General features: G+C 42.0%; 1 protein-coding gene across 1 annotated transcript in view; it reads right to left on the bottom strand.

Moving 5' to 3' along the window:
• Positions 1-3,048: 3,048 nt before the first annotated feature.
• The window catches only part of FRAS1 (Fraser extracellular matrix complex subunit 1), a 425,053-nt gene continuing 400,523 nt past the window's right edge, over positions 3,049-27,578 (bottom strand). The window contains exons 68-74 of the mRNA XM_060654809.3: positions 26,089-26,196; positions 24,950-25,109; positions 21,020-21,136; positions 12,578-12,744; positions 9,510-9,715; positions 7,989-8,135; positions 3,049-6,626 (exon numbers count right to left, since the gene is read on the bottom strand). Coding sequence (XP_060510792.3) covers positions 6,033-6,626; positions 7,989-8,135; positions 9,510-9,715; positions 12,578-12,744; positions 21,020-21,136; positions 24,950-25,109; positions 26,089-26,196 — 1,499 coding nt within the window. The 3' untranslated portion in view covers positions 3,049-6,032. The remainder of the gene's footprint in view (positions 6,627-7,988; positions 8,136-9,509; positions 9,716-12,577; positions 12,745-21,019; positions 21,137-24,949; positions 25,110-26,088; positions 26,197-27,578) is intronic.

Here is a 27,578-nt window from a genome sequence, read left to right as displayed (position 1 = left end):
CAAGCCCTGCGTCGGGCTCTGTGCTGACAGCTCAGAGCCTGGAGCCTGCTTCGGATTCTGTGTCTCCCTCTCTCTCTGCCCCTCCCCCACTCATATTCTGTCTCTCTCTCTTTCTCTCTCTCAAAAATAAATAAACATTAAAAAAAGAGTTAAAAAAAGAACAAAAGCGAATTGCTAGATTTTTAGGAATTTTCAAGCGAACACAGCCATTATTAAGCATTATATTAAATAAACACAACTGAATAAATTATGTTAAAAACACAGACACCCAAACTTCCTAATTATGTAAAAATAATTTTTTACATAGTAAAATATAAAATGTTACTATTCTTGGTGCTTTTGAGGTGACTTATGTCTATTATATCTGTGTAGTAGAAATGCTGTATGAAATTGTGTTCCTGAATATCGCTCCCCAACTCTATGTTCAGTGAAATTATGGTGGTAGGTTGATTGGCCATGGTGTGGCATCTACACCAGAAAAGCCGGCCAATGCTACAAATCAGGCCTCTTCTGACTCCAAATGCTGGTTGTGAAATATTTATCAGCATGCCACTGATGCTAGCAATGGGCAAATTTAAAATGAAGACATGGGGGCGCCTGGATGGCTCAGTCGGTTAAGCGTCCAACTTCAGCTCAGGTCACGATCTCACGGTCTGTGAGTTCGAGCCCTGTGTTGTGCTCTATGCTGATGGCTCAGAGCCTGGGGCCTGCTTCCGATTCTCTGTGTCTCCCTCTCTCTCTGACCCTCCCCCGTTCATGCTCTGTCTCTGTCTCAAAAATAAATAAATGTTAAAAAAATAAAAAAATAAAATAAAATGAAGACATGATTTGAGTTCAAGTGCTTCACTGTCTTTGATATATATCTGAAAACTATAGCCAGACGGCACTGAATTTAAGGACTATATAAGAGTTCTGGCAGAAGAGAAACAGCATACTCAAAGGGTTTGATGAAAGAATTTTAAAAAGGGACTATTTACAGAGTGTAGGCAGGGTTACTTAAAAGAATCCACAGAGATGATGAAGTCCCTGGGATTAGGAACAGGATTAAATCATTACTACCTTTACACTTGCAGGGCAGGAGAGGGATGGTGTTATTCGAACTTTTTAGAACTGGACTGTGGTGGAGGGACCATGGCTCAGGAGGAACCCAGCCAGAACCACAGCAAGGCAGGGGCGAGTAGGGGGTGAGAGATAGACACACCTGAACTCCTCTCACAACACTGTCTGCATTTGGCCAGTCTCCACCAGAAGCCACAGGGCAAGGGAACTTTGGAGAAGCAGTTCCAGAAGGTTGGTGTCCTGGAGCACAAACAGGGCAGAGAATCGGGGTGGAGACAAACGCAGAAAGGGACTTTTGTGAGTCACTGGTATTGAGCACTGGCTCATTTTGGACCCATTTCCTTAGTGGGATGTTTAAGGGAGACAGCTTGAAACTAGTTTTTGTAACAATTTATGGAAATTCTCCCAGAGAGTGGGATTCTGGTAAACTTTTATAACCGACCAGTTTTGGAACTTGGTGGACTTCAACTAAAATGAGCCAGGGGTAAACTGCTAGTTTTTGTTTCTTTGTTTGTTTTAGAGAGGGTTGTAGGATGGGTTTATTTTATTGTATTAATCAATGACCAACTTTTTCATGACAAGCATTAAGTTATAGGAGCTTTGGACCATATTAAAATACCAGTTTGTGCTTGTGAAGGCCTTCTGGTAAAGATCTGAAATCCTAGTTTTCATATGGGAACTTTCAAAGGAAATTATCCAGGACAATGACCTACTATCTCATAGGGCTGTCATGAGCACTGAATGAGGTAGAAAATGTAAAGGAGTCATTGCTCTTGATTGCCAGATGTGCCCAACGTATTACTGGATAGTGTCCCTGCTTACTAGCGATTCTCAGGACGCCATTCTAAAAGGCTCCTAGTTAGAGTTCTCTCAGGCTCATTTGGGGACAGAATCTCTATTACGTATCATGAGATTTTAATATTAGGCTGAGATATACAAAACAACTGATAGTGACTACTTTTCACCTACAAAACCAACAACTATATGGGGTTGAACCCGATGAGATATTCTCTGTATGGTCTCCCTCTCCTGCTCCTACAACGTTTCTTCAAAACCCTCATCTGTGAGGTATTGCAAAATCTAAATAAGAACTCAATTTCTGCCACTTACCCCCAAGTTTTCTAAAGTTTATATCTATGAAATTTGAGGCCTCGGGAAGCATTTTCCTAGCCAGTCCTAATGATTAATAGGTTGGTTCCTCATACAGCTTCTCCAGGGGCCCGAGAGAAATGTGCTCCAGGACTTAGAGCCTGCTGTCAGGCAAGGGACAATCACCGGAAACCGCGAGGAAGTGAACTTTATATTAAGTCCCAGCACTATCTAAGGAAATCTAAGGTTGTGCCCTCCTTTTCTGAGATTTTACGAAAACATGCTCTCTCAAGTCTTGCTGAGTTTGCAAATGTGCCTGAAAAAGTGCCAGTGAGGTCCTGTTGGTCATCGTCATTGGCAGTATTTTTGGTTTTTTACATAAAGCATCTTCCCAGAGGGGACAGGCACACAAATGCACAGGCTTGTAGGAAGCCCAGACTGTCTGGGCTCCCTTGGTTTCTGACTCTGCCATTTTCCCTTCCCATGCCGATCAATTTATTTGAGCCTTGGTCATCTCCAGGGTGAGTTAGGGACACTTAACAAATTTGGGGGCGTGCATAAAAGGACACAGCCACTTTCATACTCTATCAAGTATCCTAAGAGGGTTTGAGGGTAATAAGTTCTGTGTAAATAATCATCTTATTGTCTAGCACTTGGAGAGTTTAATTATTCCTTTTGGTACTGAGGTTTCAACTGATGGCACAAGATGAGCTATGATGATCTGGACTGTGTAGTTTATTCTTCATCTTGCTCTTAGCACGGTTAATATGTGTCTCAGATTCAACCCCTTCAGGCAGGTGTTCTCCAGAAAACTTTGCCTCAAACTTTGGGATGATTTTGCCATCTCAAAAGCGATGTCTTATGCTAATGAGATGAATAATCTAAAAAGACCATGGCAAAAACAATGCAACCAGACTGTCATTTATTAATACAAATTTCTATAGTGGCATATGCTACTGGAGAAATCAGAAATTCATAACACACAAGTTGGTATTAGAAATACAAAAATCATTTGAGTCAAGAAATCAGGTTGACAGCACCACAAATGTTTCACTCAGTCTGAGCATGTGTGTCGTATCCAAGAATAATGAACAGCTACATGACACTGAGACTGAATATCATGTGACCATGCAAACACATTGCAACACCACTTCCACACCCAAGAATAGGAGTCCGCAGGAGGCTCCAGGACCTCCGGGGTCGATAAAAGGACAGAAAAAAGGTGCCGACTCTTCTTTCTTTCAGCCTTCACAGCCAGCAGGAGAGAGCAAAGAGCCACCCCTGAGGGTTTTTTGTTCCTTCTCGCCTAAAGGCATGGTATAAAGGATTAGTAAAACACACACATTAGTGAGCGAGTAAGAGAAATCGAAAAGAGGGCTTGGACGGAAATATAATCCCACATCAGTCACCAAATTATCTGATTCCTATTGTGAAATATAAAACATAAACAAAAGGAAAAGCTGTATCAAAGGAGGAAATCCCAGCTTCACATCTCTTAACACTTTCTACTTAATAAGTGTACATCCACTAGAGAAGTATCAGCATTCGGAAAAAGGGGCTGTAGTGGGGGAAAGTGCAGGAAGAAAGGGAGGCAGGAATGGTCCAAGGCTTTCCTCTCACACAGGGAGTTCACCATCACAAGGTCCTCACAGGATGTTGTCCTGATCACTCCAGACCACAAACATGGAGGCTCAGAGCACTTGGAGGTCTCAGTCCCCATTTTTTCCCATGTTAGCTTCACACTGCCACACGTCTGCATTCTTCCCATGCATGTGTCCTACTTAGCAATAGTGGAAGGGATGTGTAAGAAGAATATTTGAGCAAATGAAACGGTGCTGCTTTCATGTGTAAGCATTCTGGCAACTAGGAACGATAAATAACAGGCCAAGTCAAAAGTTGTTCCACAAACGGTAGGCTTCCTGTCCTTGCAGAATTAGCATTCACCATCTAGGTTGCTCTGGAGACGATTCCACCCTGGCTGATGAGCCCTCCAGCCATGAGACGCCAACTCTGGATGTTCACGAGGCTGATACAGAAGTTCTGCCCCAAACTGCCCAAGCTGGTCTCAACTAGCACGTGACCAGTCAGGAGGTTTAGGCTCTGGGCTCACCTCAATCCATCCTCTCCTGAAAACTTCACTCATCTCAGAAAGCTAAGTCAGACTTTCCTCTAAAAGCCTGCTCTGCTCTGGAGGCTGATTCAGTTTCATCTTCCGCTAATACATTATGATTTTTCTATTCAATCTTCCTTAAGACCACTGCTAGATTCATGCCTATGTCAAGTGGTGCTTCTTTGTCCCAATGAGATTACTTTACAATCACAAAGATTTACTTTTCCAAGCAGAAAAGACAGTTTTGGGTTTTTTTTTTTCTATACCTTCCCTTGTGAAATTGCCACCATCATCTCTCACCCTCCTTCCCGAATTTATTCCTCTACCATTCACCCATGACACCATTCATTTGTTTAGCAACAGATATTTCTGGAGTGCTTGTTTTGTGCAAGGCACTGCTGAAGAACCAAAGGCACAGGTTACAAGGTCCTTTACTCAAGAGCTTGGAGTCTGGTAGAGATGCTTAAAACCTTTCATGGCTCGGTCTTTCTACCTTTTAGAACCAAAGCGTTTGCAGTTTGGAATGTCCTCAAAGGGCTTGGGTCATTCTAATACAAATATTACGCAACATGAATGCTCTATTATTTGCTCAGTGATTATGGTGTGCCATGCATCAGGAAGAGAACATGTCTTTTCCTCCTCAGTAATGAAACTGTGCCTTCATTTCAAAACAACATGACATGCATGCTTATGTTTTTGCCAGTAAGGCAAAAACGAACAAGAAACACAAAAGCAAGCCATGTGCACACTTCATACAAAGTCATTAAGCTGCTATTTGAACACTAAATCATTTTAAAGCCATGTGTTTATGGCTTTGTCATGTGCTGATATGGTAAAATAAATGCCTGAGCTACCAAAAGGAACCCCTTGTTTTTTATCTTGTTTTGCAGCGTTCTTTGTCAGGCAGGATGTCTTCACATGTCCTTGGTGCAGTGTAAACCAGGTGGGCACAGGGATGCACCCCTGGGCCTCGGTACAGTCCATCACTAATATGTTTCAGGTGTTTGTCAGTCTCCCTCTTCCCCCAGGGTTTCAGTCTGCCCTTCTGGGGGGTTCTGCTGTGCCAGATATCTAACAGGTTGGGGGGAGGGTGGGGAAGGGGAAGTCCTGAGGTTTCTCCCCGCAAGTTGCGGAAAAGAGCTCTCGTCTAGAGAACCTTGCAACCCCCAGATGAAAAGGCTCTGAACTTGCAAAGGACAGTTAGAGGCCATGGAGTGCAAGCTGTCAAGCAGATGCAATGAGCAAATATATAGGTTGTGCTGATTAGCAGAATTTTGAATGGAATCTGAGTGTCAGCAATCCAAACTCTGCTGTCCACAGGCCCAGGAAAAGCCCAAGTAGAAGAAAGCTGGAGGTGGGGGAGGAAACCAATGGCCCTGAACATCCTGCTCCCTGCCCCTCTGGAGATCTGCCACCATACATTTCCCACTCTGCTGAATTCCATCAGCTAGGTGAATAGTCTACACCCTGCCCCATATGGAGATACTTGCTTTCTAAGACCAGCCTTACGGAAGAAGCAGTCTGTAGCCGCTGACACTATTAAAGGGATCCACCAAAAGAAGGCTGCTCCAAAACTCTGGGGTCTCGTGGTTCTTTGTTTAATGAGGTAGCTCAGTTGTGAGTTGATGCATGTGATGTATGCCTCCCGCCACTCAAAGCTATAGTTTTCCCTTTTTAATCTGCAAGATTATAAAAATACCAGTATTTCCCCTCCCCCCTCCCCCATTTTATAAAAATGATTTTAGAAAAAAAAAATACACATTGGTCTCCCCCATTACACTTCTGTTCCATCTTGCAAATTGTTGTGAACTCTGACTTCCAGATTCAATTTTTTTACTTTAGCACCTTTGAGTGCATAAGCCCCCTCAGTTTCACTCAGTAGGTTGACATTCCGCACGGTGCAGTAGTGTCTGTTCACATTCTTCTCCACCCTGTCTGAGCTCCTCTTAGACACATCCACTTTGGTGTTCAGAGGGTATTCCTCCAAAATGTCCTCTGTGGGCAGTTTCTTTCTCTGCTTCTGGCATTTCCTGGTGATGAAACAAGCCACTAGAAACACCAGAAGTAGAAGCATGATAGCGGCCAGGGCACTGCCAATAGATGCCCCAGTTTGGGAAAGAGAAGCAGCTATAATCGGCTCATGCATCTCAAGATTCAGGGACTTCATGTTGGTGCCATTCTTGACTTGATCCCCTTCATTGTCATAGATGAGGGAATCGTCAAGGGTCAGACGGCCACTAGGGTCCACCAGGTCCCTCCGGTTGCGCCTCAGAGGGGCTGTGAGAGAGCGCTGGACCCGGGGTCCTGCCATAGTATCAGGGCCAATGATGTAGATCACCTGGAGATACCACTGGTGTCCTGCTTCCACCTGCAGGAGGAGGGAAACAGAGACACAAACTGAACATGTCACTGCTGCCCACAGACCACTTCTTCACAAAGAAAATGGAAAGGGGCGCCTGGGTGGCTCAGCCCCTTAAACATCCAACTTTGGGTTTCGGCTCAAGTCATGATCTCATGGTTTGTGAGTTTGAGCCCCTCAATGGGGTTTGCACTGATGGTGCAGAGCCTGCTTGGGATTCTGTCTCTCTCTGCCCCTCCCCAACTCATGTGTGCTCTCTCTCCCAATAAATAAATAAACAAACAAATAAATAAACAAAATTAAAAAAAAGAAAGGATATGGAAAGACAATTGCTGTCACAAGCCTTGATAAATGGTTTCAAGAAAAGCATTAGCAATGATTGGTGTCTACTAATCAAGAATTGAACCACATATTACAGGTTCCATTTTGTTTCCAATTTAGGGTGATCGTGGGCCAGCTATTCACATTCCCTTCTGTTTCCCTGTGTATGGAACAGCCCTAGGCATTTATTTTCTATGGCCTTTTTAGCTAAATACTTACAATTTGCTAGTCTTTACTGATTGCAGTGAAGTAATAGTATTAAGAGCCATATTCATTCCCAGTGAACTTCAATAGCTTGTTATGCTAACTTACTATTTATTGATGAACTTTAATTAAGATAGAGTCGTTCAACAAATATCTGCTAAACACCTACTCTGTGCAAAATATGCAGATACATGACAAAAATTTCCTAAATCTGAACACTTCCTGGATCATCCCCTGAATGGTTAAACCACCGTGTATTTTACTGCCATATCATGGGCTGCCACTGAAAGCCTCCATGGTTTTGAACTAACTTCTAAAGAGTGGCAATAGTTCTGAAATCCAAGGTCATAGATTACTACTATTTAGAGATAGGAAAAAGTGGAATTTTATCTTGTGAAGTTCATGTTTATTACTGGGATTGAGAGTATTTTTGCTTATCAAATACTAGTACTTCTTGCCATTCTAAATTGCTGTACTGTATGTATAATTTTGTTAAACACTTTCCACATGCCTGTGAAGATCAGCTGGTGTGGCATACAGCCAAAAAGGCGATAGAAAAGAATTTAGGAAAAACTGGAGTACCATATGCACCCCTGACGCATACACTGACAAGTGACAACATGCAAATTAAAGGATTTGATTATTGCTGCGGTCTATTGGGATAGGTGGTGAAAATAGGTCTATTAGGATAGGTTTGGGGTGAATGATAAGCTTAACACCAATAAAAAAGACCCACCAGCAAGAACACTATAAAGAGACTAACAGTCCAGAGATAATAGCATCTTCCTTTTCACAACTTTTACAGTGGCCTTGGTCCTATACTTCTACGTTTCTCAGCACACTCACCTTATAGAGTGCATCCACTTTCAGAGTAAATCCATCCACACCCGGCATGCTACTGACCACATGGAAATCAGGCAACTCGGAAGCAAAGTGGGCCTCAAAGGGCACATCATGGAAGTACTTATCAGTGACCTCGGGCTGATTGCGGTCCTAGAATTTCAGAAAAAAGAAACGCAAGGTTTAAAAAGATAAAAAGATAGAATCACTGAACTGGCAGGTGGCAGTCACTGGGAGGAGAAAAGTACTCTCCACTCCTGCCTTGGGTTGGGTCAGGAGGGCATGTGCTACAGAAGCCCTTTCCTTAAGTCAACCACTGCCCTCTTCAAGGAAGGACACTTGGTGGCTACTCAGATCTCAAAGCTCAAAGAGTGGGATAATCTAAACAAATAATTCTTAAACCATTTGGTCTCAGGACCCCTCACACACTTAAAACTCAAGGATGCCAGTGGGTACCTGAGCAACTCAGTTGGGTGAGTGTCTGACTCTTGATTTTGGCTCAGGTCATGATCTTGTGTTTCATGAGTTCGAGTCCTGCAACAGGTTCTGTACTGGTGGCAAGGAGCCTGCTTGGAATTCTCTCTCTCTCCTCTTTCTTGGCTCTTCTCCCACTTACGTACTCTTGCTCTCTCCCTCTCGCTCTCTCCCCCTTTCTCAAAAATAGATAAATAAACTTAAAACAAACAAACAAACCAAGGACACTAAAGTCTTTTGTTCACATGGTTTGTATCTATCGATGTTTACTCTATTAAAATTAACACTGAAAAATTAGAAAATACTTACTAATTCATTTTAAAGTGGCAATGAAAAACCCATTGCATGTTAACATAAATAACATTTTTTTAGGGAAAATACCTATAGTCACCACCATCTCCTCAAAAGAGACCTGGCATTGTTTTACATTTTTGCAAATCTCTGGAAAAGAACTCGATTCTCAAAACTTCTTCTATATTGAATCAGATGTAATATGTTATTTTGGCTGAAGTATATGAAGAAAATTTGGCCTCACACAGATATGTAGTTGGAAAAGGGAGGAATATTTTCATAGCTTTTTCAGATAATTGTGGATATTCTGTTTTGATAGTAAATCAAACTCGGTAATTAGTATTTTTAAAAGATTAGTTATAATGTGGAATTTGAAACCATATCAATAAACCTTCCATACTCTCTATATTCATGAGGGAATTAGTGTGAAGAAAAGCAGCCATCATCATATTATGAAAGTAGTTTTGACCTTGTGGATTCCCTGAAAGAGAATCAGGGATATTCAGAAGTCTCTGGTCTGTACTTTGAGAAACACTGGCCTTGACTTTCCTTTTCTTGTGACATTAATAACAGCCTGTCTTGTTACCCACCATAACCATCACATTTGGTAATATGTACTAGCATTTAGCTGATCAGAGAGAAACAACAATAATATGTATAGAGAGAATACCATCGAGAGTGGGGTTCTATCTGCTTAGGCAGAATTCATAGCTGAGGAAATCAACTTGAGTGTCAGCTGTTGAACACAAATAGTTAGCATACCAGCAGCAGAAATCTGTGTTTTAGGTGTTTGTTGGGCTGAATGCATCCATACTGCGGCCCCTCATTATAGATTGTCCCCGTGGGATCGAAGAAAGGCACATAGCCATCCTTGCCGGTACAAAGATAGACTTTTTCCAGCTGGAGTTTGTAAGCAGAATTAAGGTTTTGTTCTGGATTCCAAAGTACTCGGCCATAAAGGATTTGCCCTGGAAAGATTTGAGAGACATTAATTAGGTCAGACTTTAAGAGTAAAGAGAAAGAAATGCCAAGGGTAGAAAGGATTTAACACACTCCCTCAGAGTCAAAAGTACATCTCTATGAAGAGCTCTATGTTTCCAAGTGCCCCTGAAATATTCATTCATTTACAGCTTCTTTCATTCAACAAACATTAAGTAAGCATGTAAAGTGTATCAAGGACTGTTAGGCACAGGGGAAACAAAGGTGAATGAGATACAGGTGAGAGGACAGAAATAAACCCTAACCAATTGCTAAAAGTAGCTAACATTTATCACACTCACACGATTTGCTAGGTCTTGTACTAAGTTCTTCCCATATGAGAACTCACGTAGTGCTCACAACTTTAGAGATGAGAAAGTTGCAGCACTGAGTGGTTAAGGGACTTGCTGAAGGTCACAAAGCTAGTAAGTGGTGATGGTAGGATTCAAAGTGAAGGTATTTTGGTTCTAAAACCCACATTATTAGCCACCACAATACTGTACTGTTATGAACCACAATAAAGGAAGGAACATAATGTTACGTAAGCATATAGCCGAGCACAGAAATCTGCCTGGGGAGAGGTGTAGAAAGATTTAAAGAGGAAACAAACATGAGTATCCTAAAACATGAGTAGGCATTTGCCAGACAGCACATTTGAAGTAGGAGACTGGGGAGAGCGTTTGAGGCAAAAGAAAGTCCGTGCACAAAATACTGAATGCTGGAAGGGCATGAGTCCCAGTAAAGTTCCTGTCTCCTTAGTGCCTGCTATGGCACCACATTCTTTATCTATACTATCTTATTTATTCCTCCCAAGAGCCCAAGAAATAGGTCCAGTTATTATCCACATTTTAAATACTGTGTCCAAGATTTTGTATCTGTGACAAGGGCGGGGGGGAGATAAGAAATTGAGCACAAATCAGTCTGACTCCAAATGCTTGTCCAGAGCATTTGCTATGTGGCACTGAGTAGGTCAGTGTGACTAGAGAGGAGGCTGTTCACAGGCTCTAGCAGGAGACACTCCTGGGATGATAGGCTAAGGATGCTGGGGAGGCTGGACTTTGGTGTGTAAGAAATAGGGAACACTGAAAGATTTTAAGCATGGGTGTAATATCAACACACTGGGGCTTCAGAAACATGGAGAATGGAGGAAAGACAAAGGGCCTAGAGTCACAGAGATTGGGAAGGGGGCTCTGTGAGAGATAGGTATCTATAATATAGCTGTGAATCAAGGGGATAAACTCAAGAAATGTCTTGGAGTCAGATTCCACTGATCTTAATGATAGACAGGAGGACAATCCTGAGGTTTTGGCCCTGGGCACCTGGAGTATGATGCAATCACTGTGGCAGTGGATGTGGCAGGAATATGTCTGGAGGAAGATAAGTCCAGTTCTAGACACTTCCAGGCATCTGAAAGACATTCATTTGAAGCACTTTGGTAGTTCCAGAGCCCCATGTGGAAATGTGGAAATGAAGTTCAGGAGAGATCAGGGATAAGGTCAACTCTTAAGGAATGGCTGTGAAGTAGTAGATAGGAAGTTCAGAGCAAAGCGATGGGCCCAGCCATAGGGATGGTCAGAGGTAGCACTGGAATGATGCCAGAAGGAACCAAGCATGGGATGTGGGAACAGCAACATGGATATGGCAGAGGATGAAGACCCAGGGCGGGAGAGTGAGAAGTGGTCAGAGAAGCAAGATGATGTCAGGTGAGGGTGGTGCAAAGGAAACCCAACAGGGAAAAGTGTGAAAACCCACTAATTTGGTGTCATTGACAAAAGAGATGTCTGAGCTGTGGTAGGACAAACCCAGCTTGCAACAGATGGACAGAGAAGAAGGGCCATAGAGACAGTGAGTGTTCACTCTTTGAAGAAGTTTCTCAGAGAAAAGAAAAGGAGAAAACAGCCTTAACTTTGAAGGGGAGTTAGGGTTGAGGGATGCTTTTTTCTCTCTTACAGGCAGAACTTGAGCGTGTTTATAGGGTGAGAGAAAAAACTCAGATATGAGGAGAAGATTAAAAGTAAGAAAAAGGCAGAAGGGGTAATTGAGAGAAGAAAGGCAGATAATTGACTAATTCTTTTATTCAATCAATCAATGTTTATTGAGCACCTAGGCACTGATGGTATGGTGTGCACATTTGATATTTGATCACAACCTCTATTATCATGGAACTCAAAGTCTAGTGGAAGAAATAGGCAACAAATAAGTAAAGAAATATGTGATATGTATTATAGAATATTAAAAATTGTGAGAAGTACTATCAAAAATGAATAATGTTCCGTGAAAGTGAAAACTATGGAAGCCTACGCTCAGTTGTCAGGTGTGGTCAGGGAAGGCCTCTTTGAGGAGGTTCATATTTAAGTAGAGAAGAGAAGAAGGAGCCAACCTTTTGAAACATCAAGAAAACCACATTTGAGGTGAGGAGGGAGCACAGGAATCATTTCCAGTAGAGAAAGCATCATGGAGAGGACGTAGACATTTACACCTTGAGGCTGGTACGTAGTAGGGGTCATGCTATGTACTTTCTCTGAGTAATTGAGAGATAGAGAGACTTACCCAAAGTCAAGACAGTGTGTTAGAATCAGGCTGGGAATTCCAGTCTTCTTACCACTCAGACCAGTGTTTTCCACAATTCTACCACCCTGCCAATCATTATAGCACCACATATGTAATCTTATTTTGAAACAACATGAAAGAAGGATGTGGGTCTGTTCCTTGGTTAAACCTTGGCTGCCCTAAAACCAAGCCCAAGGGAATCTTCACGGGAGAGTTTCCTGGAAGCTAATGAGCAGAGACCTGTCCTAAAGCATCTGAAGTCTGATCAGAGTCTCTTTTTGTAGGTGAAGGAAACAACTTACCTTTTGAGAAGGCCCCTTTATAATCCATTTCTGCCAGTGACATATCAGATGTATTGGGATCCATTAGGAATACCTTCTCATTATTGCAGAGCTGAAATTCAGTATTGAGCGAGTACACAACTGGTACAGGGCGGTTGGTCTGCTGGAATGCAATGGGGATCAGGAATCTAAATGTGGGAGAAACAAGAGCTCCTTGAGAGCAGGGTCAACTTTGTAAACTTTGAGCTGCCCTCCCTTCCTACCCTTCTTAGGTTTGTGAACAGAGCTTTGTTGCAGGTGCTAAATAATCACTGAATAAAGAGATGTGTGTCGGACAGGAACTTTATTAGTTTGGGTCATTATGAGGTTAATCTGCTCTTTTGAGCAGAAATAATCTAATTCATCTTTAGAACTCTTTTGTACTCTCTGCTTTACCTGGAGCTTTCATTCTGAAGGTCTCCAAGGTTGCTCTTTGATTGCTAAAGGACTCACTGCCATGGTGCTCTGCTTAGACTTCTCTGTCCCAGATCTTCAAACTCTGAGACTTTGACTTTTTCAATTAGATCCAAACTTATTTATCCTTTGTCCCACTCTTTAAGACATTTCTAGACAATACTCTCTTGCCTCACTCCTTACTTTAACCTCCCTGGCCTTCTTTCTTGGTCTTTTAAATCTGCTCTTTTCTTCTCAGCCTTTGGCAGGTAAGGGCTCCTCCAGCCAGACTGGCTTTCTTTAGGTCTCTTGATGTGTTCTTTACTCCAAATTTCCACTGCCTCGGGACTCACTGTTCAACAAATATTCACTGTGCTTTTATTATAAGATAGACATTTTTCTAGTAATGGGAATCCATCTGTGAACAAGGTAGAAAAATATATGCCCTTGGGGACATTACATTCCAATAGGAAGACAGTTAATAAAGTAAGTTCAAAAACATATAGTACATTAGAAGGAAGCAGGTGATGAAGAGAAACACTAGGCAGAGAAAAGGAATGCTAGGAAGAAGTTCAGCTGGAACTTTTAAATGTGGAGGTCATGGAAAGCCTCAGTGAGCGGAAAACTAGGAGGTTAGAGGTACCCTTACCTGAGATGGGAAAACTGTGGGAGGACTAGATTTGGTGGAGAAAGATAAGGGATTCAGCAACAGGCATGTTCAACTTGAGAGGCCTGTAAGAGAGCCAGGTGGAGATGCTGAGTAGTCAATCTGATGCACAAGTCTGGATTTGAGAGGTAAGCCCTGGGCTGAAGGTGCTCCTTTGCATTTAAAACCTTAAGAATGAATGATGAATGAAACCACCACATGAAAACCGAGAAGGGGAGTATAGTGATTCCTCAGAAAGTTAAAGATAGAACTACCCTATGACTCAGCAACTGCACTACGAGGTATTTAGCCAAAGGATACAAAACTACTGATTTCAAGGGGACATGCACCCCAATGTATTTAGCAGCACTATCAACAATAGCCAAATTATAGAAAAAGCCCAAATGTCTGATTCATCAATGGATAAAGAAGATGTATATGCACGATGGAATATTACACAGCCATCAAAAGAATGAAATTTTGCCATTTGCAGCAATGTGGATGGAGCTAGAGAGTATTATGCTAAGCAAAATAAGCCAGAGAACATACGATTTCACTCATATGTGGAATTTAAGAAGAATAATAGATGAACATAGAGGAAGGGAAGGAAAAATAAGATAAAAACAGAGAGAGGCAAACTCTAAGAGACTCTTAACTATAGAAAACAAACTGAGGGGGGCGCCTGGGTGGCGCAGTCGGTTAAGCCTCCGACTTCAGCCAGGTCACGATCTCGCGGTTCGTGAGTTCGAGCCCCGCGTCAGGCTCTGGGCCGATGGCTCGGAGCCTGGAGCCTGTTTCCGATTCTGTGTCTCCCTCTCTCTCTGCCCCTCCCCCATTCATGCTCTGTCTCTCTCTGTCCCAAAAATAAAAATAAAAAACGTTGAAAAAAAAAAAAAAAAAGAAAAAAAAAAAAAAAAAAGAAAACAAACTGAGGGTTGCTGAAGGGGAAATAGGTGGGGGATGGGCCAAATGGGTGAGGGTTATTAAGGAAGGCACTTGTGATAAGCACTCGGTTGTATGTAAGTGATGAATCACTGAACTCTACTCCTGAGACCAATACTACACTATATGTTAACTCACTTGAATTAAAATAAAATCTTGGAAAGAAAAAAAAAAAAAAGAAAACCGAGAAGAGACAGTTCAGACATGACACTTAGGACACTCAAATTCAAAAACAATAGAAAAGAGAAGGAACCAGCAGAGCAGATGGTGAGGAAAAGCCAGTGGGGTAGAAGGAAAACCTACAGAGCACGACAGTCCAGCTGAGTGAAGAAAGCGTCTCAAGGAGGAGACTGAACAACTGTTAAATGTTGTGAAGCCATCACAAAAATCAAGATAAGACTTAACCCGTGGTCCTAGTAAAACACAGTCACTGGTGACCTTGATAAGATCAAGCTGGGTTAAGGGATGAGGGCAGAAGCCTCACTGCAGCAGGCTCCAGAGATAAGGAAAGTGACAAACCGGAAATTGTGAATCTAGGCAACTTTTAAGGGACAGCTTAACGTACAAGGAAGGAGAAAAATGGGTGGGGAGGGTGAAACGGAGTCAAGAAGGGACTTTTATTTTTTAGAGATGGGAAAAGTTATGTTTTCAATGCTGATTGGAATGATTCATAGAGAGAACTGCTCCTTTATAAGATCCTCTTTATAAAGTAGAGAGGATTTGGGTTCCAGTGCACAAGTGGAGCCGCTGGCTGTGAGCAGGAGCCAGGGCTGTTCCTGCATTCCGACAGGTGTGCGTGTGTAGATGCAGGAGGTCAGCAGATAGGACAGTAGGAGCTTGGGTGAGTTCTCTTCTGGTTTCTTCTGTTTCCTCCATGAAATAGGACACAAAATAATCAGCTGAGGGTGAGGACCGGGAAGATACAGCCATCTGAGTGGGCAGGAGAAGGAGTAAAGTAGTTGAGAAGAATGGGACAGTGAAGCCATTGGTTAGGGGACCGTTGTTTCCTGCTGGGAAGCCCTGAGGGTCCACCTGAGATTAGTGATAATGCATTTAAAGTTTCCTGATTTTGATCTTGCTGCACATTCTGCTGGAATACTCCTCCTCTGTCTGCCTTTCTTTGCCGAATCAACTCCTAGTTATCCTCCAGATCTCAACTCAAACACCCCGTCTCTAGGAAGCTCACGCTCTTTCTCCTCCCTTCCAGGCTTGGTCAGACCCCTTATCATTTGTTCTCATCACACTGTGCACTTTTCTTTCCAAGTACTTATCATGGTTTGATATTTTATTTAAATGTGACTTTAAATGTATATCTGATCAAAGTCCACCTCACCCATTACAGGTTCCACTAGCGTCGCAGCCCGTATCTATCTGCTCGTTGTCATATCTTCAATGAAAGCCAAGCTTCTGACACATACATTTGTTAAAGAATGATGCATGACTGATAATCTCAATGCTTTATGCTTCCAAGAGAGTCCATCTGACCATTCCTTACTTTTAATTTTTTTTTTTTTTTCTTTTCAACGTTTTTTTATTTATTTTTGGGACAGAGAGAGACAGAGCATGAACGGGGGAGGGGCAGAGAGAGAGGGAGACACAGAATCGGAAACAGGCTCCAGGCTCCGAGCCATCAGCCCAGAGCCTGACGCGGGGCTCGAACTCACAGACCGCGAGATCGTGACCTGGCTGAAGTCGGACGCTTAACCGACTGCGCCACCCAGGCGCCCCCATTCCTTACTTTTAATGGAAAGTGCTCCAGTGGGTAGATTTGAGAGGGTTGGGGTATAGGAGGAGCTTGGAGTGTGGAGGCAACCCACACAAGCCAGGGCTGACCCTGCTTCAACAACTTTGATGTCACCTGACACCTAAGACATTCAATAAATATTGACTGATTAAATAGAACAAATGATGGATTTGAGATGATGAAGATGATGAGGATTTATAAGGTTAGAAGGTATTACAGACCTCACAAAAACAGGCATCACGTGAGACACAATTCTTTTGAATTAGGTCTGAATTCCCTGAGTCAGTCTTGATTATTTGTTATGTTATGGTTCTACTGCATCCGTATGGAGCCACAGAGGTGATCAAAAGCCAGGTCAGGCCCTATGGAAAGTCACCCTAGGAATAACGAGGACCCCACAAGTAACGATCTCCCTGATGCAAGGCAAAGATTTCAAACTCTGAAGACTTAGAATACTGACTCAACAACACTCTTCCCTCTACGTCCTCCCACACCCACACACACCAGCGGATGGAAATGGGTTGGTGCTTTCTTTGCTCCCTTTTGCCATTTTCAAACCTCTCTCCTCTTACAAAAAAAAAAAAAAAAAAAAAAAAAAAATCCAGGACCTACCCTGGAGAAACTCTTCTTACACATGTACACTCAGAGGCAAATAGAGTATTCCTCCTAATAGAATATGGAATTGTAAGTCAAATAGAATGGTCAAATAAATTGTGGAATATTCCCACAATGAATACCTTAAGGCAGTGAAAACCACACTACAGCTACATGAATCAACACAAATGTTGATATACTTATGAATCAGGAAATGATTCACTGAGCAAAAAAGAAAAGTTGCAGAGAGAATTTGTGCAGTATGACATTTTTATATCGCTCAAAAAAACACATGCAAAACCATGCAGAAGTAAAAAGGAGGTAAACCATAAACCAAAACAAGGAATGATAAATACAAACATCAGTCTAGTGGTTATCTTGGCCAAAAGGTGGAAGAGAGAGCAAGTGGAAAGGGCACTAAGGGTATTTAAAAGGTACTGGTGGGGCACCTGGGGGGCTCAGTCAGTTGAGCATCCAACTATTAGTTTTGGCTCAGGCCATGATCTCATGTTTCATGGCTTTGAGGCCCATGTTGGGCTCCATGCTCACAGCGTAGAACCTGCTTAAGATCCTCTGTCTCGCTTTCTGTCTGCCCCTCCCCCACTCATGCTCGCACTCTCTCTCTCTCTCTCTCAAAATAAATAAATAAACTTAAAAAAAAATAAAAGGTACTGGTAATGTTCTATTTCTTTTTTTTCTTTACTCCAACTTTCACTGGTTATAAAATGGAAAGAACAGTGCCAATTTTCTGGGGGGCCACTGTAGTAAGAATTAACTCTTCAGAGCCTAGTACAGAGTCTCCCGCATAGTCTGCACTCCATACATGATCTTTCATATCACCGGTAGTTGTTAGTACTCATTTTATCATGAGTAGCACAGCCCAAGAGATACTCATTTATTGTAATTGCAATTCATATTAGGTAATATTCTGTTTCTTGAGGTATTATATGTGTACTATATATGGTCTTCTGACTATCTAAAATAATATTCCTATTTGGGCACCTGGGCAGCTCAGTTGGTTAAGTGTCTGACTTCGACACAGGTCATGATTTCACGGTTCATGAGTTCAAGCCCCCCATCAGCCTTGCCGCTGTCAGTGCAGAACCTGCTTCAGGTCCTCTGTCCCCCACCTCCTCTGTGCCCCTCCCCCACTTGTGCTCTTTCTCTCAAAAATAAATAAACATTAAATAAATGAATAAATAAATAAATAAGATAATATCCATAATTTAAAAATTTTAATACATGAATAGAAATCTCCAGTATATCTTACCGGATTATTTGCCCTCGTTCTTCCTTATTTCAGCCAACCACTATTTTCCTGGTCACTTTCCCTCCCCCATTTAGCTGACTGTGGTGTTCCTACCATTAATCTTGATGATTTCAACATCCACATGGATGAATCATCTAATGCCTTAACCCCTCAGTTCCTTAATATCTTTACCTCAAAGAGCTTGTTCTCCCCCCCAACCACAGCCATCTATGCTTCATGGTCCTACTATGCACCACCTCCAAGAATCTCATTTTCCAGCACCTCACTCTCTAACTACCACCTCCTAACTTCCCAGCTCACCCCTGCTACTACTCCTGTTCATTCATTCTCCAGTCACATAGAACCTCCCTGACCACTTTTCCCAGCATACTGAGAAACTGGAACACTGACACACTCATGGTAGAGATGTACACACAATGTTACATATTACAAACACTTCAGAAAACAGTTTGGCAGTTTCTTAAAAAGTTAAGCAAGCAGGGGCACCTGGGTGGCTCAGTCGGTTAAGCCGCTGACTTTGGCTCAGGTCATGATCTCACAGTCGGTGGGTTCAAACCCCACATCAGGCTCTGTGCTGACATCTTGGAGCCTGGAGCCTGCTTCAGAATTTGTGTCTCCCTCGCTCTCTGCCCCTCCCCCACTTATGCTTTCTCTCTCAAAAATAAATAAACATTTTTTAAAAATTCCAAAAAAAAGTTAAGCATATATTCCCCATATGATCCAGCCATTCCATTCCTAAGTATTTACACAAGAAAACTGAAAGCATATGTCCATGTAAAGGTCTGTGTATATACATTCATAGCAGCTTTATTTATCATAGCCATCAACTGGAAACACCCCAAATGCCCACCAACTGATGAGCTGATAAACAAATTGTAGTATATCCACACCATGGACTACAATTCGGCAATTACAGGAACAAACTACTGATAATACACAACAGGAATGCATGAAAATAATCGCACTGGGTGAAAAAAGCCAGAGAAGAAGAATGCATACTGTATGATGCCATTTATATAAATTTCTAGAAAATGCAAACTAATCTGTAGTGACAGAAAGCAGATCAGTGGATGCCTGGACAAAGGGGTGGGCTGGGCTGGGGTGGGAGGGATGACCAAGGGGCATGAGGAAACTTCGAAGGAAATGGATATATTCACTATCTTAGTTCTGATGGTTTCATGGGTGTTGTAAAAATTTATCAGTTGGACGTACCATAAATATGCAGTTTATCTTATTGTCAATAATATGGCAATTTAACAATCACTCAACAGGCTCTCAGCACAGCCTGATCTGCTGCCATCTGTACAGACAGCACACTTTCCCACTCTCTAAGATGGCTGCCTCACTTCCTCCTCTCTTCTCAAACCTCAGTGTTCCTCACTTCCATCCCATGCTTGGTTTCTCATTTTATGGATAAAATGGATTTAATCAGATTCTACTTTTTCATCCCTGCCCTCCCATTCTACCAATTTTCCCCTCGCCTATATCCACACACACCTGCATGCCTTCCTCTCTCTGTGAATAAACATTCTGTACTTTTAGCAAAGGTCAGCCCTTCCCCTCTCATCCCGGACCTATCCCCACCCTATTCAAGGGTTTGGCTCTGCAGATTTTCCCTTGTTCTGCTGCAACATTGAATTTCACCTAATAGACCAACTGGGTTACTTTCACCAGAATACAAATATCCTGAAATATTTTCTACTCTAAAACACAAATAAGACCTCCTTTGACTTTGTTTCTAGCTACTGTCCCTTTCTGCTGATGTCCTTTATAATAAAACACCTTAGACACAGTTTACCCCTGTTGTCTCTACTTTCTCGTCGCCATCTCTTAAGCCCACTCCAACCAGACTTTAACCCCTCACTCCACTGACCCTGCCCTTTGTTAAGGTCATCAACGACTTCTGAATCACCAAATCCAATGCCCAATTCTCAGTTTCTTAATCTGCATGTCACATTCCAAGTTATTTTCTCTTTATGATAATGTCAGATCCTGTCTTCAGCATCATCTCTCAGAAATGTTTTCTCTTCACTTTGCTCTGCTCCTGGGAAAATGGCACTCGACTATCCACTGTCTGAGAGCAGAGGTTACTTTTAGTCCTCTGCTATAATCTCCAGGCTGGACCAGAGCCAAGCACATGATAAAAGCCGAGTTAATACTGGTTGAATGAATGAATACATGGCACAATGCAGACAGTCTCAGGTCTGAGGTGAGTACAGGCTGATGTATAGTTGATTCTTGTTATTTGTGGTAAGTATGTTCTATAAAGTCACAGTGAACACTGAATTAGTGAATGCTGAATCACTGCTCTTAGGGGAAAAAGAGCATAGAGTCCCTGCAGCCTCTGGTCACAACATTTTGATTGACCGACCAATACCAAACACTGTTTTATGCATGTTTCTGCTTAGAATACCTTACTTAATATGCTGTTCATTTGTTAACGTGGAACTGACAAACCTATGCCCAGTGAAGCCTATCCGACTTTCCCCGAGGCACATCACAGCCTACCTGTACTTAGAAACACCACATAGCACTTCAGCACTATGCTTGGGAGCCATTATAAACCGTGAAATCACCAAGAAAAAGCACACAAATTTGAAAACCGTGGCACTATGTAGCCATGGAAAGGATACTTGTTTCTAGTACAAAAGCTGCAACAAGAAGGCCTTGCTTGACCTGAGCCGGGAATGTGCGTGTCCAGCGACTCAACAATTTGCCACTCTGCATGTCCATGAATGACCGCGAAGGCACCGTGAGAATGGACTTTGCAGATACAAATACCTTTTAGCGAGGAGGTGGATTTACAAACAGTGAAGATCTCCTGCATTTCCCTACCTTTCTGGGGCATGTGCAGTGCAGGCCAAAGGCTTCTCCCCTGGATCAATCCATGGCTGTGTGGGCTGCACAGTGCATGGAATCAGGTGGATGGTGTACTCCCCCGAGTAGTCCTTCCTGGAAACACACAGAGCAGACTGTGGTTAGAGGGGACATTTTATCGATTATTTACTTACCCAGAAACACACTGACTTTTCAGATGGCATTTGTGCCCGGCATCTACAACCTTTACGAGCCTGCAAACACAATTTTCAGAAATCCATCATGGATTGTTTTAACCATCAGGGTATTATCCAGAGGTGTTAAATGGAGCTATTTTCCTTTATCCTATTCAAGTCCTTTTCCTGAGAAAAGCTGAGAAAGGCGTATTGTTTGTAAAAACCTAAAAGGCCCAGTGAAGATGAAACAGAACCGGCCACTTCCTTCAGATTTCCACGAAACTTGTTTGACAATTTCTGTTTGGCACTTCTAGTTAACGGACACCCTGTTCAACACATGCTCAACTGCTAAAGATGTTACTCATTAAGATGTGAACACGGCAGCTGCTGCTCTGACAGAAGTGGTGGCAAATGCCTCAGGGTTAAAGGACACCCTTCTCCAGAGAATGCCCCCGCCCCCGTTAACGCAGCACTGTTTCCAGGTTCCTCTCCCAAACTCTAGAGGCTCAGCCCTTTGTGGAGCTGAAGAAAAATCTCTCTTCCCACAGGAGACCGAGGGCTGCCATTTTCCCTATATGTGGTGGATCACAGAATTCTGAAGGTTATGACACCAAGACCATGGAGCGTTTGTACCCTCACCTACTTCATTTCCTTCACTTGTCATGGAGTAGCAGCCCCAGCCCTGGCAGGTTGTCTGGAAGACAGCCAGGCAGCCAGAGACTTCAGGAAGATTCTTCAAGGAGTCTTGGGAGGCTGCCATCCCCTGAATGAAGAGTGCAGGGCTAGGAGTCTTAATTCTAACTACTGTGAGCGATCTGTGACAGTTCTCGCGTTTGCTGTGTTTGTTTTTTGACCATTTCTTGTGTATTCATCTATTTATTCATAAACTGATAGCAAAGAAATAAATAGACAGAAGTTTTGTGACACATCCTGGGTCATTGTAGTGGAATGGCACAAGCTACAAACTGTGAGACAGTCTAAACCTGGCTTGGCATTGCCTCTGTATGACTGTATGACTTTTCACATGCCACACAAACTTACAGGGCTTGGTTTCTAAGCCCCTTCCTGTCTGACAGTCTATGTGTCTGCAGTTTTCCTACGTGATCCCTATCTTCCTCCAAGCTTAGACTTTATACACCATATTTGAATTACATGAAAATTGACATGTATAGTGTGAATAGTAACCCGTAACTAATAGAAATGCTTAGGCAGAACTGACCATGCCTGACCCTTGCTTTCAAACAGGACAGATCATGTTGCCCCTCTGCTCAAACCCTGCTGTGGCTCCCAATGCACTGGGGTAAAAGTCAAAATCCATGCACTGGTCTACAAGGCTCCACATGGTGGCCCTACCCCATCCCCTTACATTTTTGACCTTACTGCCTATCATCCTTCTCCTTGCTCACTCCAGTCCAGCCACACCAGCCTCCTTGCTATTCCCCAAGATGCTAGAAATGCTGTCAATTCAGGAACTCTAACAGGAACTTCTTTCCCTGATAATCTGCATAGCGAATTCCCTCATCTCCTTCATGTATTTGTTCAAGCGTACATTCTTGATGAGGGCTACTTTGAAGATCTTAATTAAAATTACAATGTCCCCTTCCCCATCCTGATTCCCCTTACCCTGCTCTAAATCTTTTATTTTTCCATAGCACTCCCCACCTTCTGACATGCTCTACTATACTTATTTATCGACCTTTTTATGTCTTTTTACTTTACTGTAAGTGCTGTGTGCAAGGATCTTTAAATTGTTCACTGATGTATCCTAGTGGCTAGAACCTTCTGCAAAACACAGCAAATGCTCAATAAATATTTGTTGAACAAATGAATGCAGGATTTCATGGCCTCCCAAACCCACAGTCCTACTTTTCCCATCCCTAAATATGATTTAGGTCTGTTTCCTCACCATCCCTGTGTATATACCAAACACAGCCCTAGATGCAGGTCTTTAATTCTAAAGTTCCTCTCCTCTCCTTTCAAAAAATTAGACATTACTCATATTGCAACATGGAGCACGAGCTGTGACCCTCCTCCAGGAAGATTTGTACAGCTCCCTAACCCTCCCTGAACCGCTATAGTCTCAGTGTTCCTTACCTCTTACAGTGCACATTGCGCAGAATGCTGGATGGTGTTCCATGCTTTGCCGTTTATCCAAATATTTTTGTCTCCTTACCTCAAACTTAAACTCTTAAAGGATGTTTATTCAGGACCTACCATGTGGTAAAACCTGTAGCTCTGGGGATTCAAGATCAATCAGGTATGCCTTTACCCTTGGGGAGCTCACCAGCTAGTGGAAAATAGGATTCTACTTAGAGCATTTAATATAATGAACTGTGTTATGGTAGAAAATGGAACAAAGAGGGAATGGGAGGAGGATCTTCTAGCACTGGATGGAGAGTCGGCAAAGATGTCACAGAGGGGTCAGTATTTGAGAGTATTTGAGCTGGGGCTCAGAAGAGTTCAAGGTCTGCAAGAGGGAAAGAGTAGGAAGGGCAGAGGGAATTACAAGGGTATGGAGGTGTAGTTGGGTTGGTGGGTTCAGGGGTTGATGAGATATTTAATGTGGTTGGGAGGTTGGGTTTGAGATGAGGCAAAAGGGAGGGTGTGGGCTCTGAATAAAGAATTTGGACTTCATCCAGTAGGCAGTGGGGAGTTAGCAGAGGATTTAAAGAGGACAGTTTCCATGTCTATAAATTAGGACAAAGTGTGTGCATAATCTCATGAGCTTGGGGAAAGCACAGCCTTTGAAGATTATTATATATTGATTTCAAAGGAATCATTATTTAAAAAAATACCTGATAGAAGACCAAAATTTCACAATTAATGACATCTTTTTGAAAATGATTCTTAAGATAATCTGCCACTTCTTAACTATAAAGATGGAACAAGAATTTCATCTTGTTTATAGATCTTAATTTCATGATCTATAAAATACGGATAATAATATTCACGACAGACTCCCAGTTGCCTCATTATCTTTTTTATGGATAGTTTTTTATAATAGTTTTAATTATGTTTCTCCTATTCTTCCCCTTTACAAAAGATATTTTGCTGTATTTAACCAATTCCTATTCCACCTCTATCTTGGGTGTGGGAGAGAGATAAATCTTATTATTTATTTTATACAACACTGGACATAAGGGTGACATCTAGACCTGATAGTCAGAGATCCTGGATTTTGAACGGGTTGTGGTGACTTAAATTTCTTTATTACACTATGATTTTAATTTCCCAGCTTCCCTTGCAGGCAGATGTGTCATGTAATAAAATTCTAGCTATAGGATGTGAGTAGAAATTATATGCAGCCTTCTTGGTCTTGTCCTTGTAATAAGGGTAACCACTTCCTGGTTTATAGCAGAAGCTGATCTGACTTAATTTGTTTCTTTCTATTTTTGGAGGGTTATTTCTTAAAAAAAATTTTTAATGTTTGTTTATTTTTGAGAGAGAGAGAGAGGGACAGAGTGCAAGTGGGGAAGGGGCAGAGAGAGAGGGAGACACAGAATCTGAAGCAGGCTCCAGGCTCTGAGCTGTCAGCACAGAGCCCAAGGAGGGGTTCAAATTCATAAACTGTGAGATCATGACCTGAGCTGAAGTCAGACACTTAACCAACTGAGCCACCCAGGTGGCCCATGTTGGAGGGTTATTTCTATTCCCTCCACCTTATAATAGAAATCCAACCTTTGGTGTGGGGGGAAGCCCTATTTCCCAAGCTCCTGAAAGAGACTGAGACCATTTTTAGATCTACCCTTGAACACCCCTATCCTGTATTCACCTGTTATAAGAGCTTGTGGCTCTCCAGAGTTGATATGGAGAATCAAAAGTCTGAGCACTCCATAGTAGCTGCAGGTCAAATTCAATTCCTCCTAGATGGTCTGGAGTCAGTATGAATGATTTCACATCAGGGAGGGTGTGATGCTCCATCACAAACTGTCCTATTTCAAGGGGAGACACACATACTTATTTGTGAGTTTTATAGTACTTGAGGTGAATCCTCTACTAAAGCCTTAGTACTGAATGAATATACTTTTATCAAACAATGACAGTTATACCTACCTTCTAACCCTTTAGAATGTATTTCACTCTGGCTGGACAGCATGGATCTCACCCCAGTCTATCATCCTACTCATGATGGTCATTATGGTCATATATATTTATAAACAACACAAATGTACCTTGTAGAAATGGTGCCAAGTATATTCATAATAATAGGGGTCTTTATGGGACAATGTATGTCAAATAAACTTAGCTTTCAACTCCAAAATACATGTTTCTTAGAGGCAGAAAGGTCCTGGTAGTTTATAAATAGAAATATCAAATTCAGATTTTAAAAAACTACACTTAAAGCCACTCAAGTCCTTGGTGGAAGGAAACAATTTTAAACATCATAAAGGTTATTCAGCAGGATACTTCTACTCCTTCAAACTGTAGTCATCCATTGTCATGAATAAATAAAAGTAGAGAGACTTGTAGATTGAGAGACTGAAAAAATATAACAACTAGAATGTATGTGGATATTGATTGGATCCACTTTCCCTTTATATAAACAGATATAAAATAAATACAAAACAATATAAAAACAAATGGAAAAGACACTTGTAGGACAAGAAAGGAAATATGAATATAGACTAGCTATTATTGGATCAATCTTAAATATCTTGATGTAGTGATACTCTTGTGATGTGTAAGAGAATGTCTTTGTTCTCAGGAGAGGCTTCTAAAGTATCTAGAGTAACTTGACAAGAAGTCTGCAGCTTGTTTCCAAATGTGGTACATAAATATGGGTATGGGTGCATACACACATAGCAGAACGTTAACAATTGTTGACTTGGTTTTTCATTGTTCTATTCCTTTACCTTTTGTCTGTGTTTGTAATGTTTCTTAATAAAAAATTGGAAAAACTGCAGATATTACCTCTGAATTTGGCATGGGTCTTGAATTCAATGACAAGACGGCCATCTTCTCGGATATAGATTCTTATTATCTGAAGCCTTGCAGAGAGCACACTGTCTGTCTGGATTCCTAGGCAGGCAATCATACATAAAACATCCAAGTTAGGGTATGGAGATCTCCCACATAGTATCCTATATGTGAGTTGTCCCAGAGACACCTCTAAGTAAGAGCTGCACAGTCATTTGAATGTAAGAAAAATGTACATATTCATAGCAACGTAGAATCTATTTAGACACATTTGCCAATTAAAACTGTATGACAGTTCATTCCACTGTTGTTGTTGTTGTTGTTGTTGTTGTTGTTGTTATAGTTCCATTCTCTTTGACATAGTCTCTTCATACCTGAAAATGCCACCTGGACCAGAGTCAGGGCCCCAGCCCATGGCTCAAAACAACTGGCCTTTAAACTTCTCTCAACTTGACAGCAGCATGCGGTTATAGTGCATCTGCTTCATACTGTTTGCTTTTCCTTATGGGGACACCTTTTATTTGTTTTAAGTTTATGTATTTATTTTGAGAGAGAGAGAAAGAGTGTGTGAGCAGGGAAGGTGCAGAGAGAGGGAGAGACAGAATCCCAAGCAGGCTCCGCGCTGTCAGCACAGAGCCAGATATGGGACTCAAACTCAGGAACCATGAGATCATGAGCTGAGCAGAGATCAAGAGTCAGTTGTTTAACCAACTGAGCCACCAAGGCGCTCTTACAAGGACACCTTTCATGACTCGACAGAACCATAAACCATGTCCTGGTGGCTACATTTAATATTAAATCCATGGAGGATTAAAGATTAGCATGTAGAAGGCCAGCCATATATGGCATGACATGAGTGAACTGTGGCTTTAATAAGAGTAACTACAATCATGATGTCCAATGAGTCCAGTATGAATCAAAACAAAAGGACGACCAAAGGATGGGGAAAATAACATTTAAAAAGAACCCCAAATCTCAAGAAATGATCTGACCCAGAGTGTGAAAACTTCCTGAAGTTATTTTCCTATGAGAAATATAAGACAAATGATTTGAGTTGAAAGCACTGAACAGAAGAAAGGACTGTACTTTCCATTACTAGAGATGAGGTCCTATCCAAAGAAAACTCCTGTAGCTGGTTAGTATCTCTGTGCCAGGTCGAGTAAATCACCTGTAGAGATTTACAGGTGAGGGAGAACAGGAGCAGCAGAAGGGGAGATAATTTTGGGGTATCGTGTGATAGCAGCAGGAAAAGGTGTCTTGGGAGAGATAAGGGTACGGTGTGAACTCTTAGCTGAGGGGCTGTGGCTCCTGAAAATAACCATGTCCATGAATGCTGATACTATAGGGCCTGCAGGGATGAAAAACTCAATTCACACCCAGAGTAGAGGATGGCAGGTGACAGATGGGTCCTATACGGTCTGTTAGGGGTTTAGAGGTGTCCTTCTGGAGTATAACCATGTTCATTTGTTCCTAGTTACAAATGG

The sequence above is a fragment of the Panthera onca genome, chromosome B1 (assembly GCF_046562875.1).
Source record: "Panthera onca isolate mPanOnc1 chromosome B1, mPanOnc1 haplotype 2, whole genome shotgun sequence".
Lineage (NCBI taxonomy): Eukaryota > Metazoa > Chordata > Mammalia > Carnivora > Felidae > Panthera > Panthera onca.
Note: the sequence above shows the minus strand (reverse complement) of the source record. Positions and strands in the feature narration are given on the sequence as shown.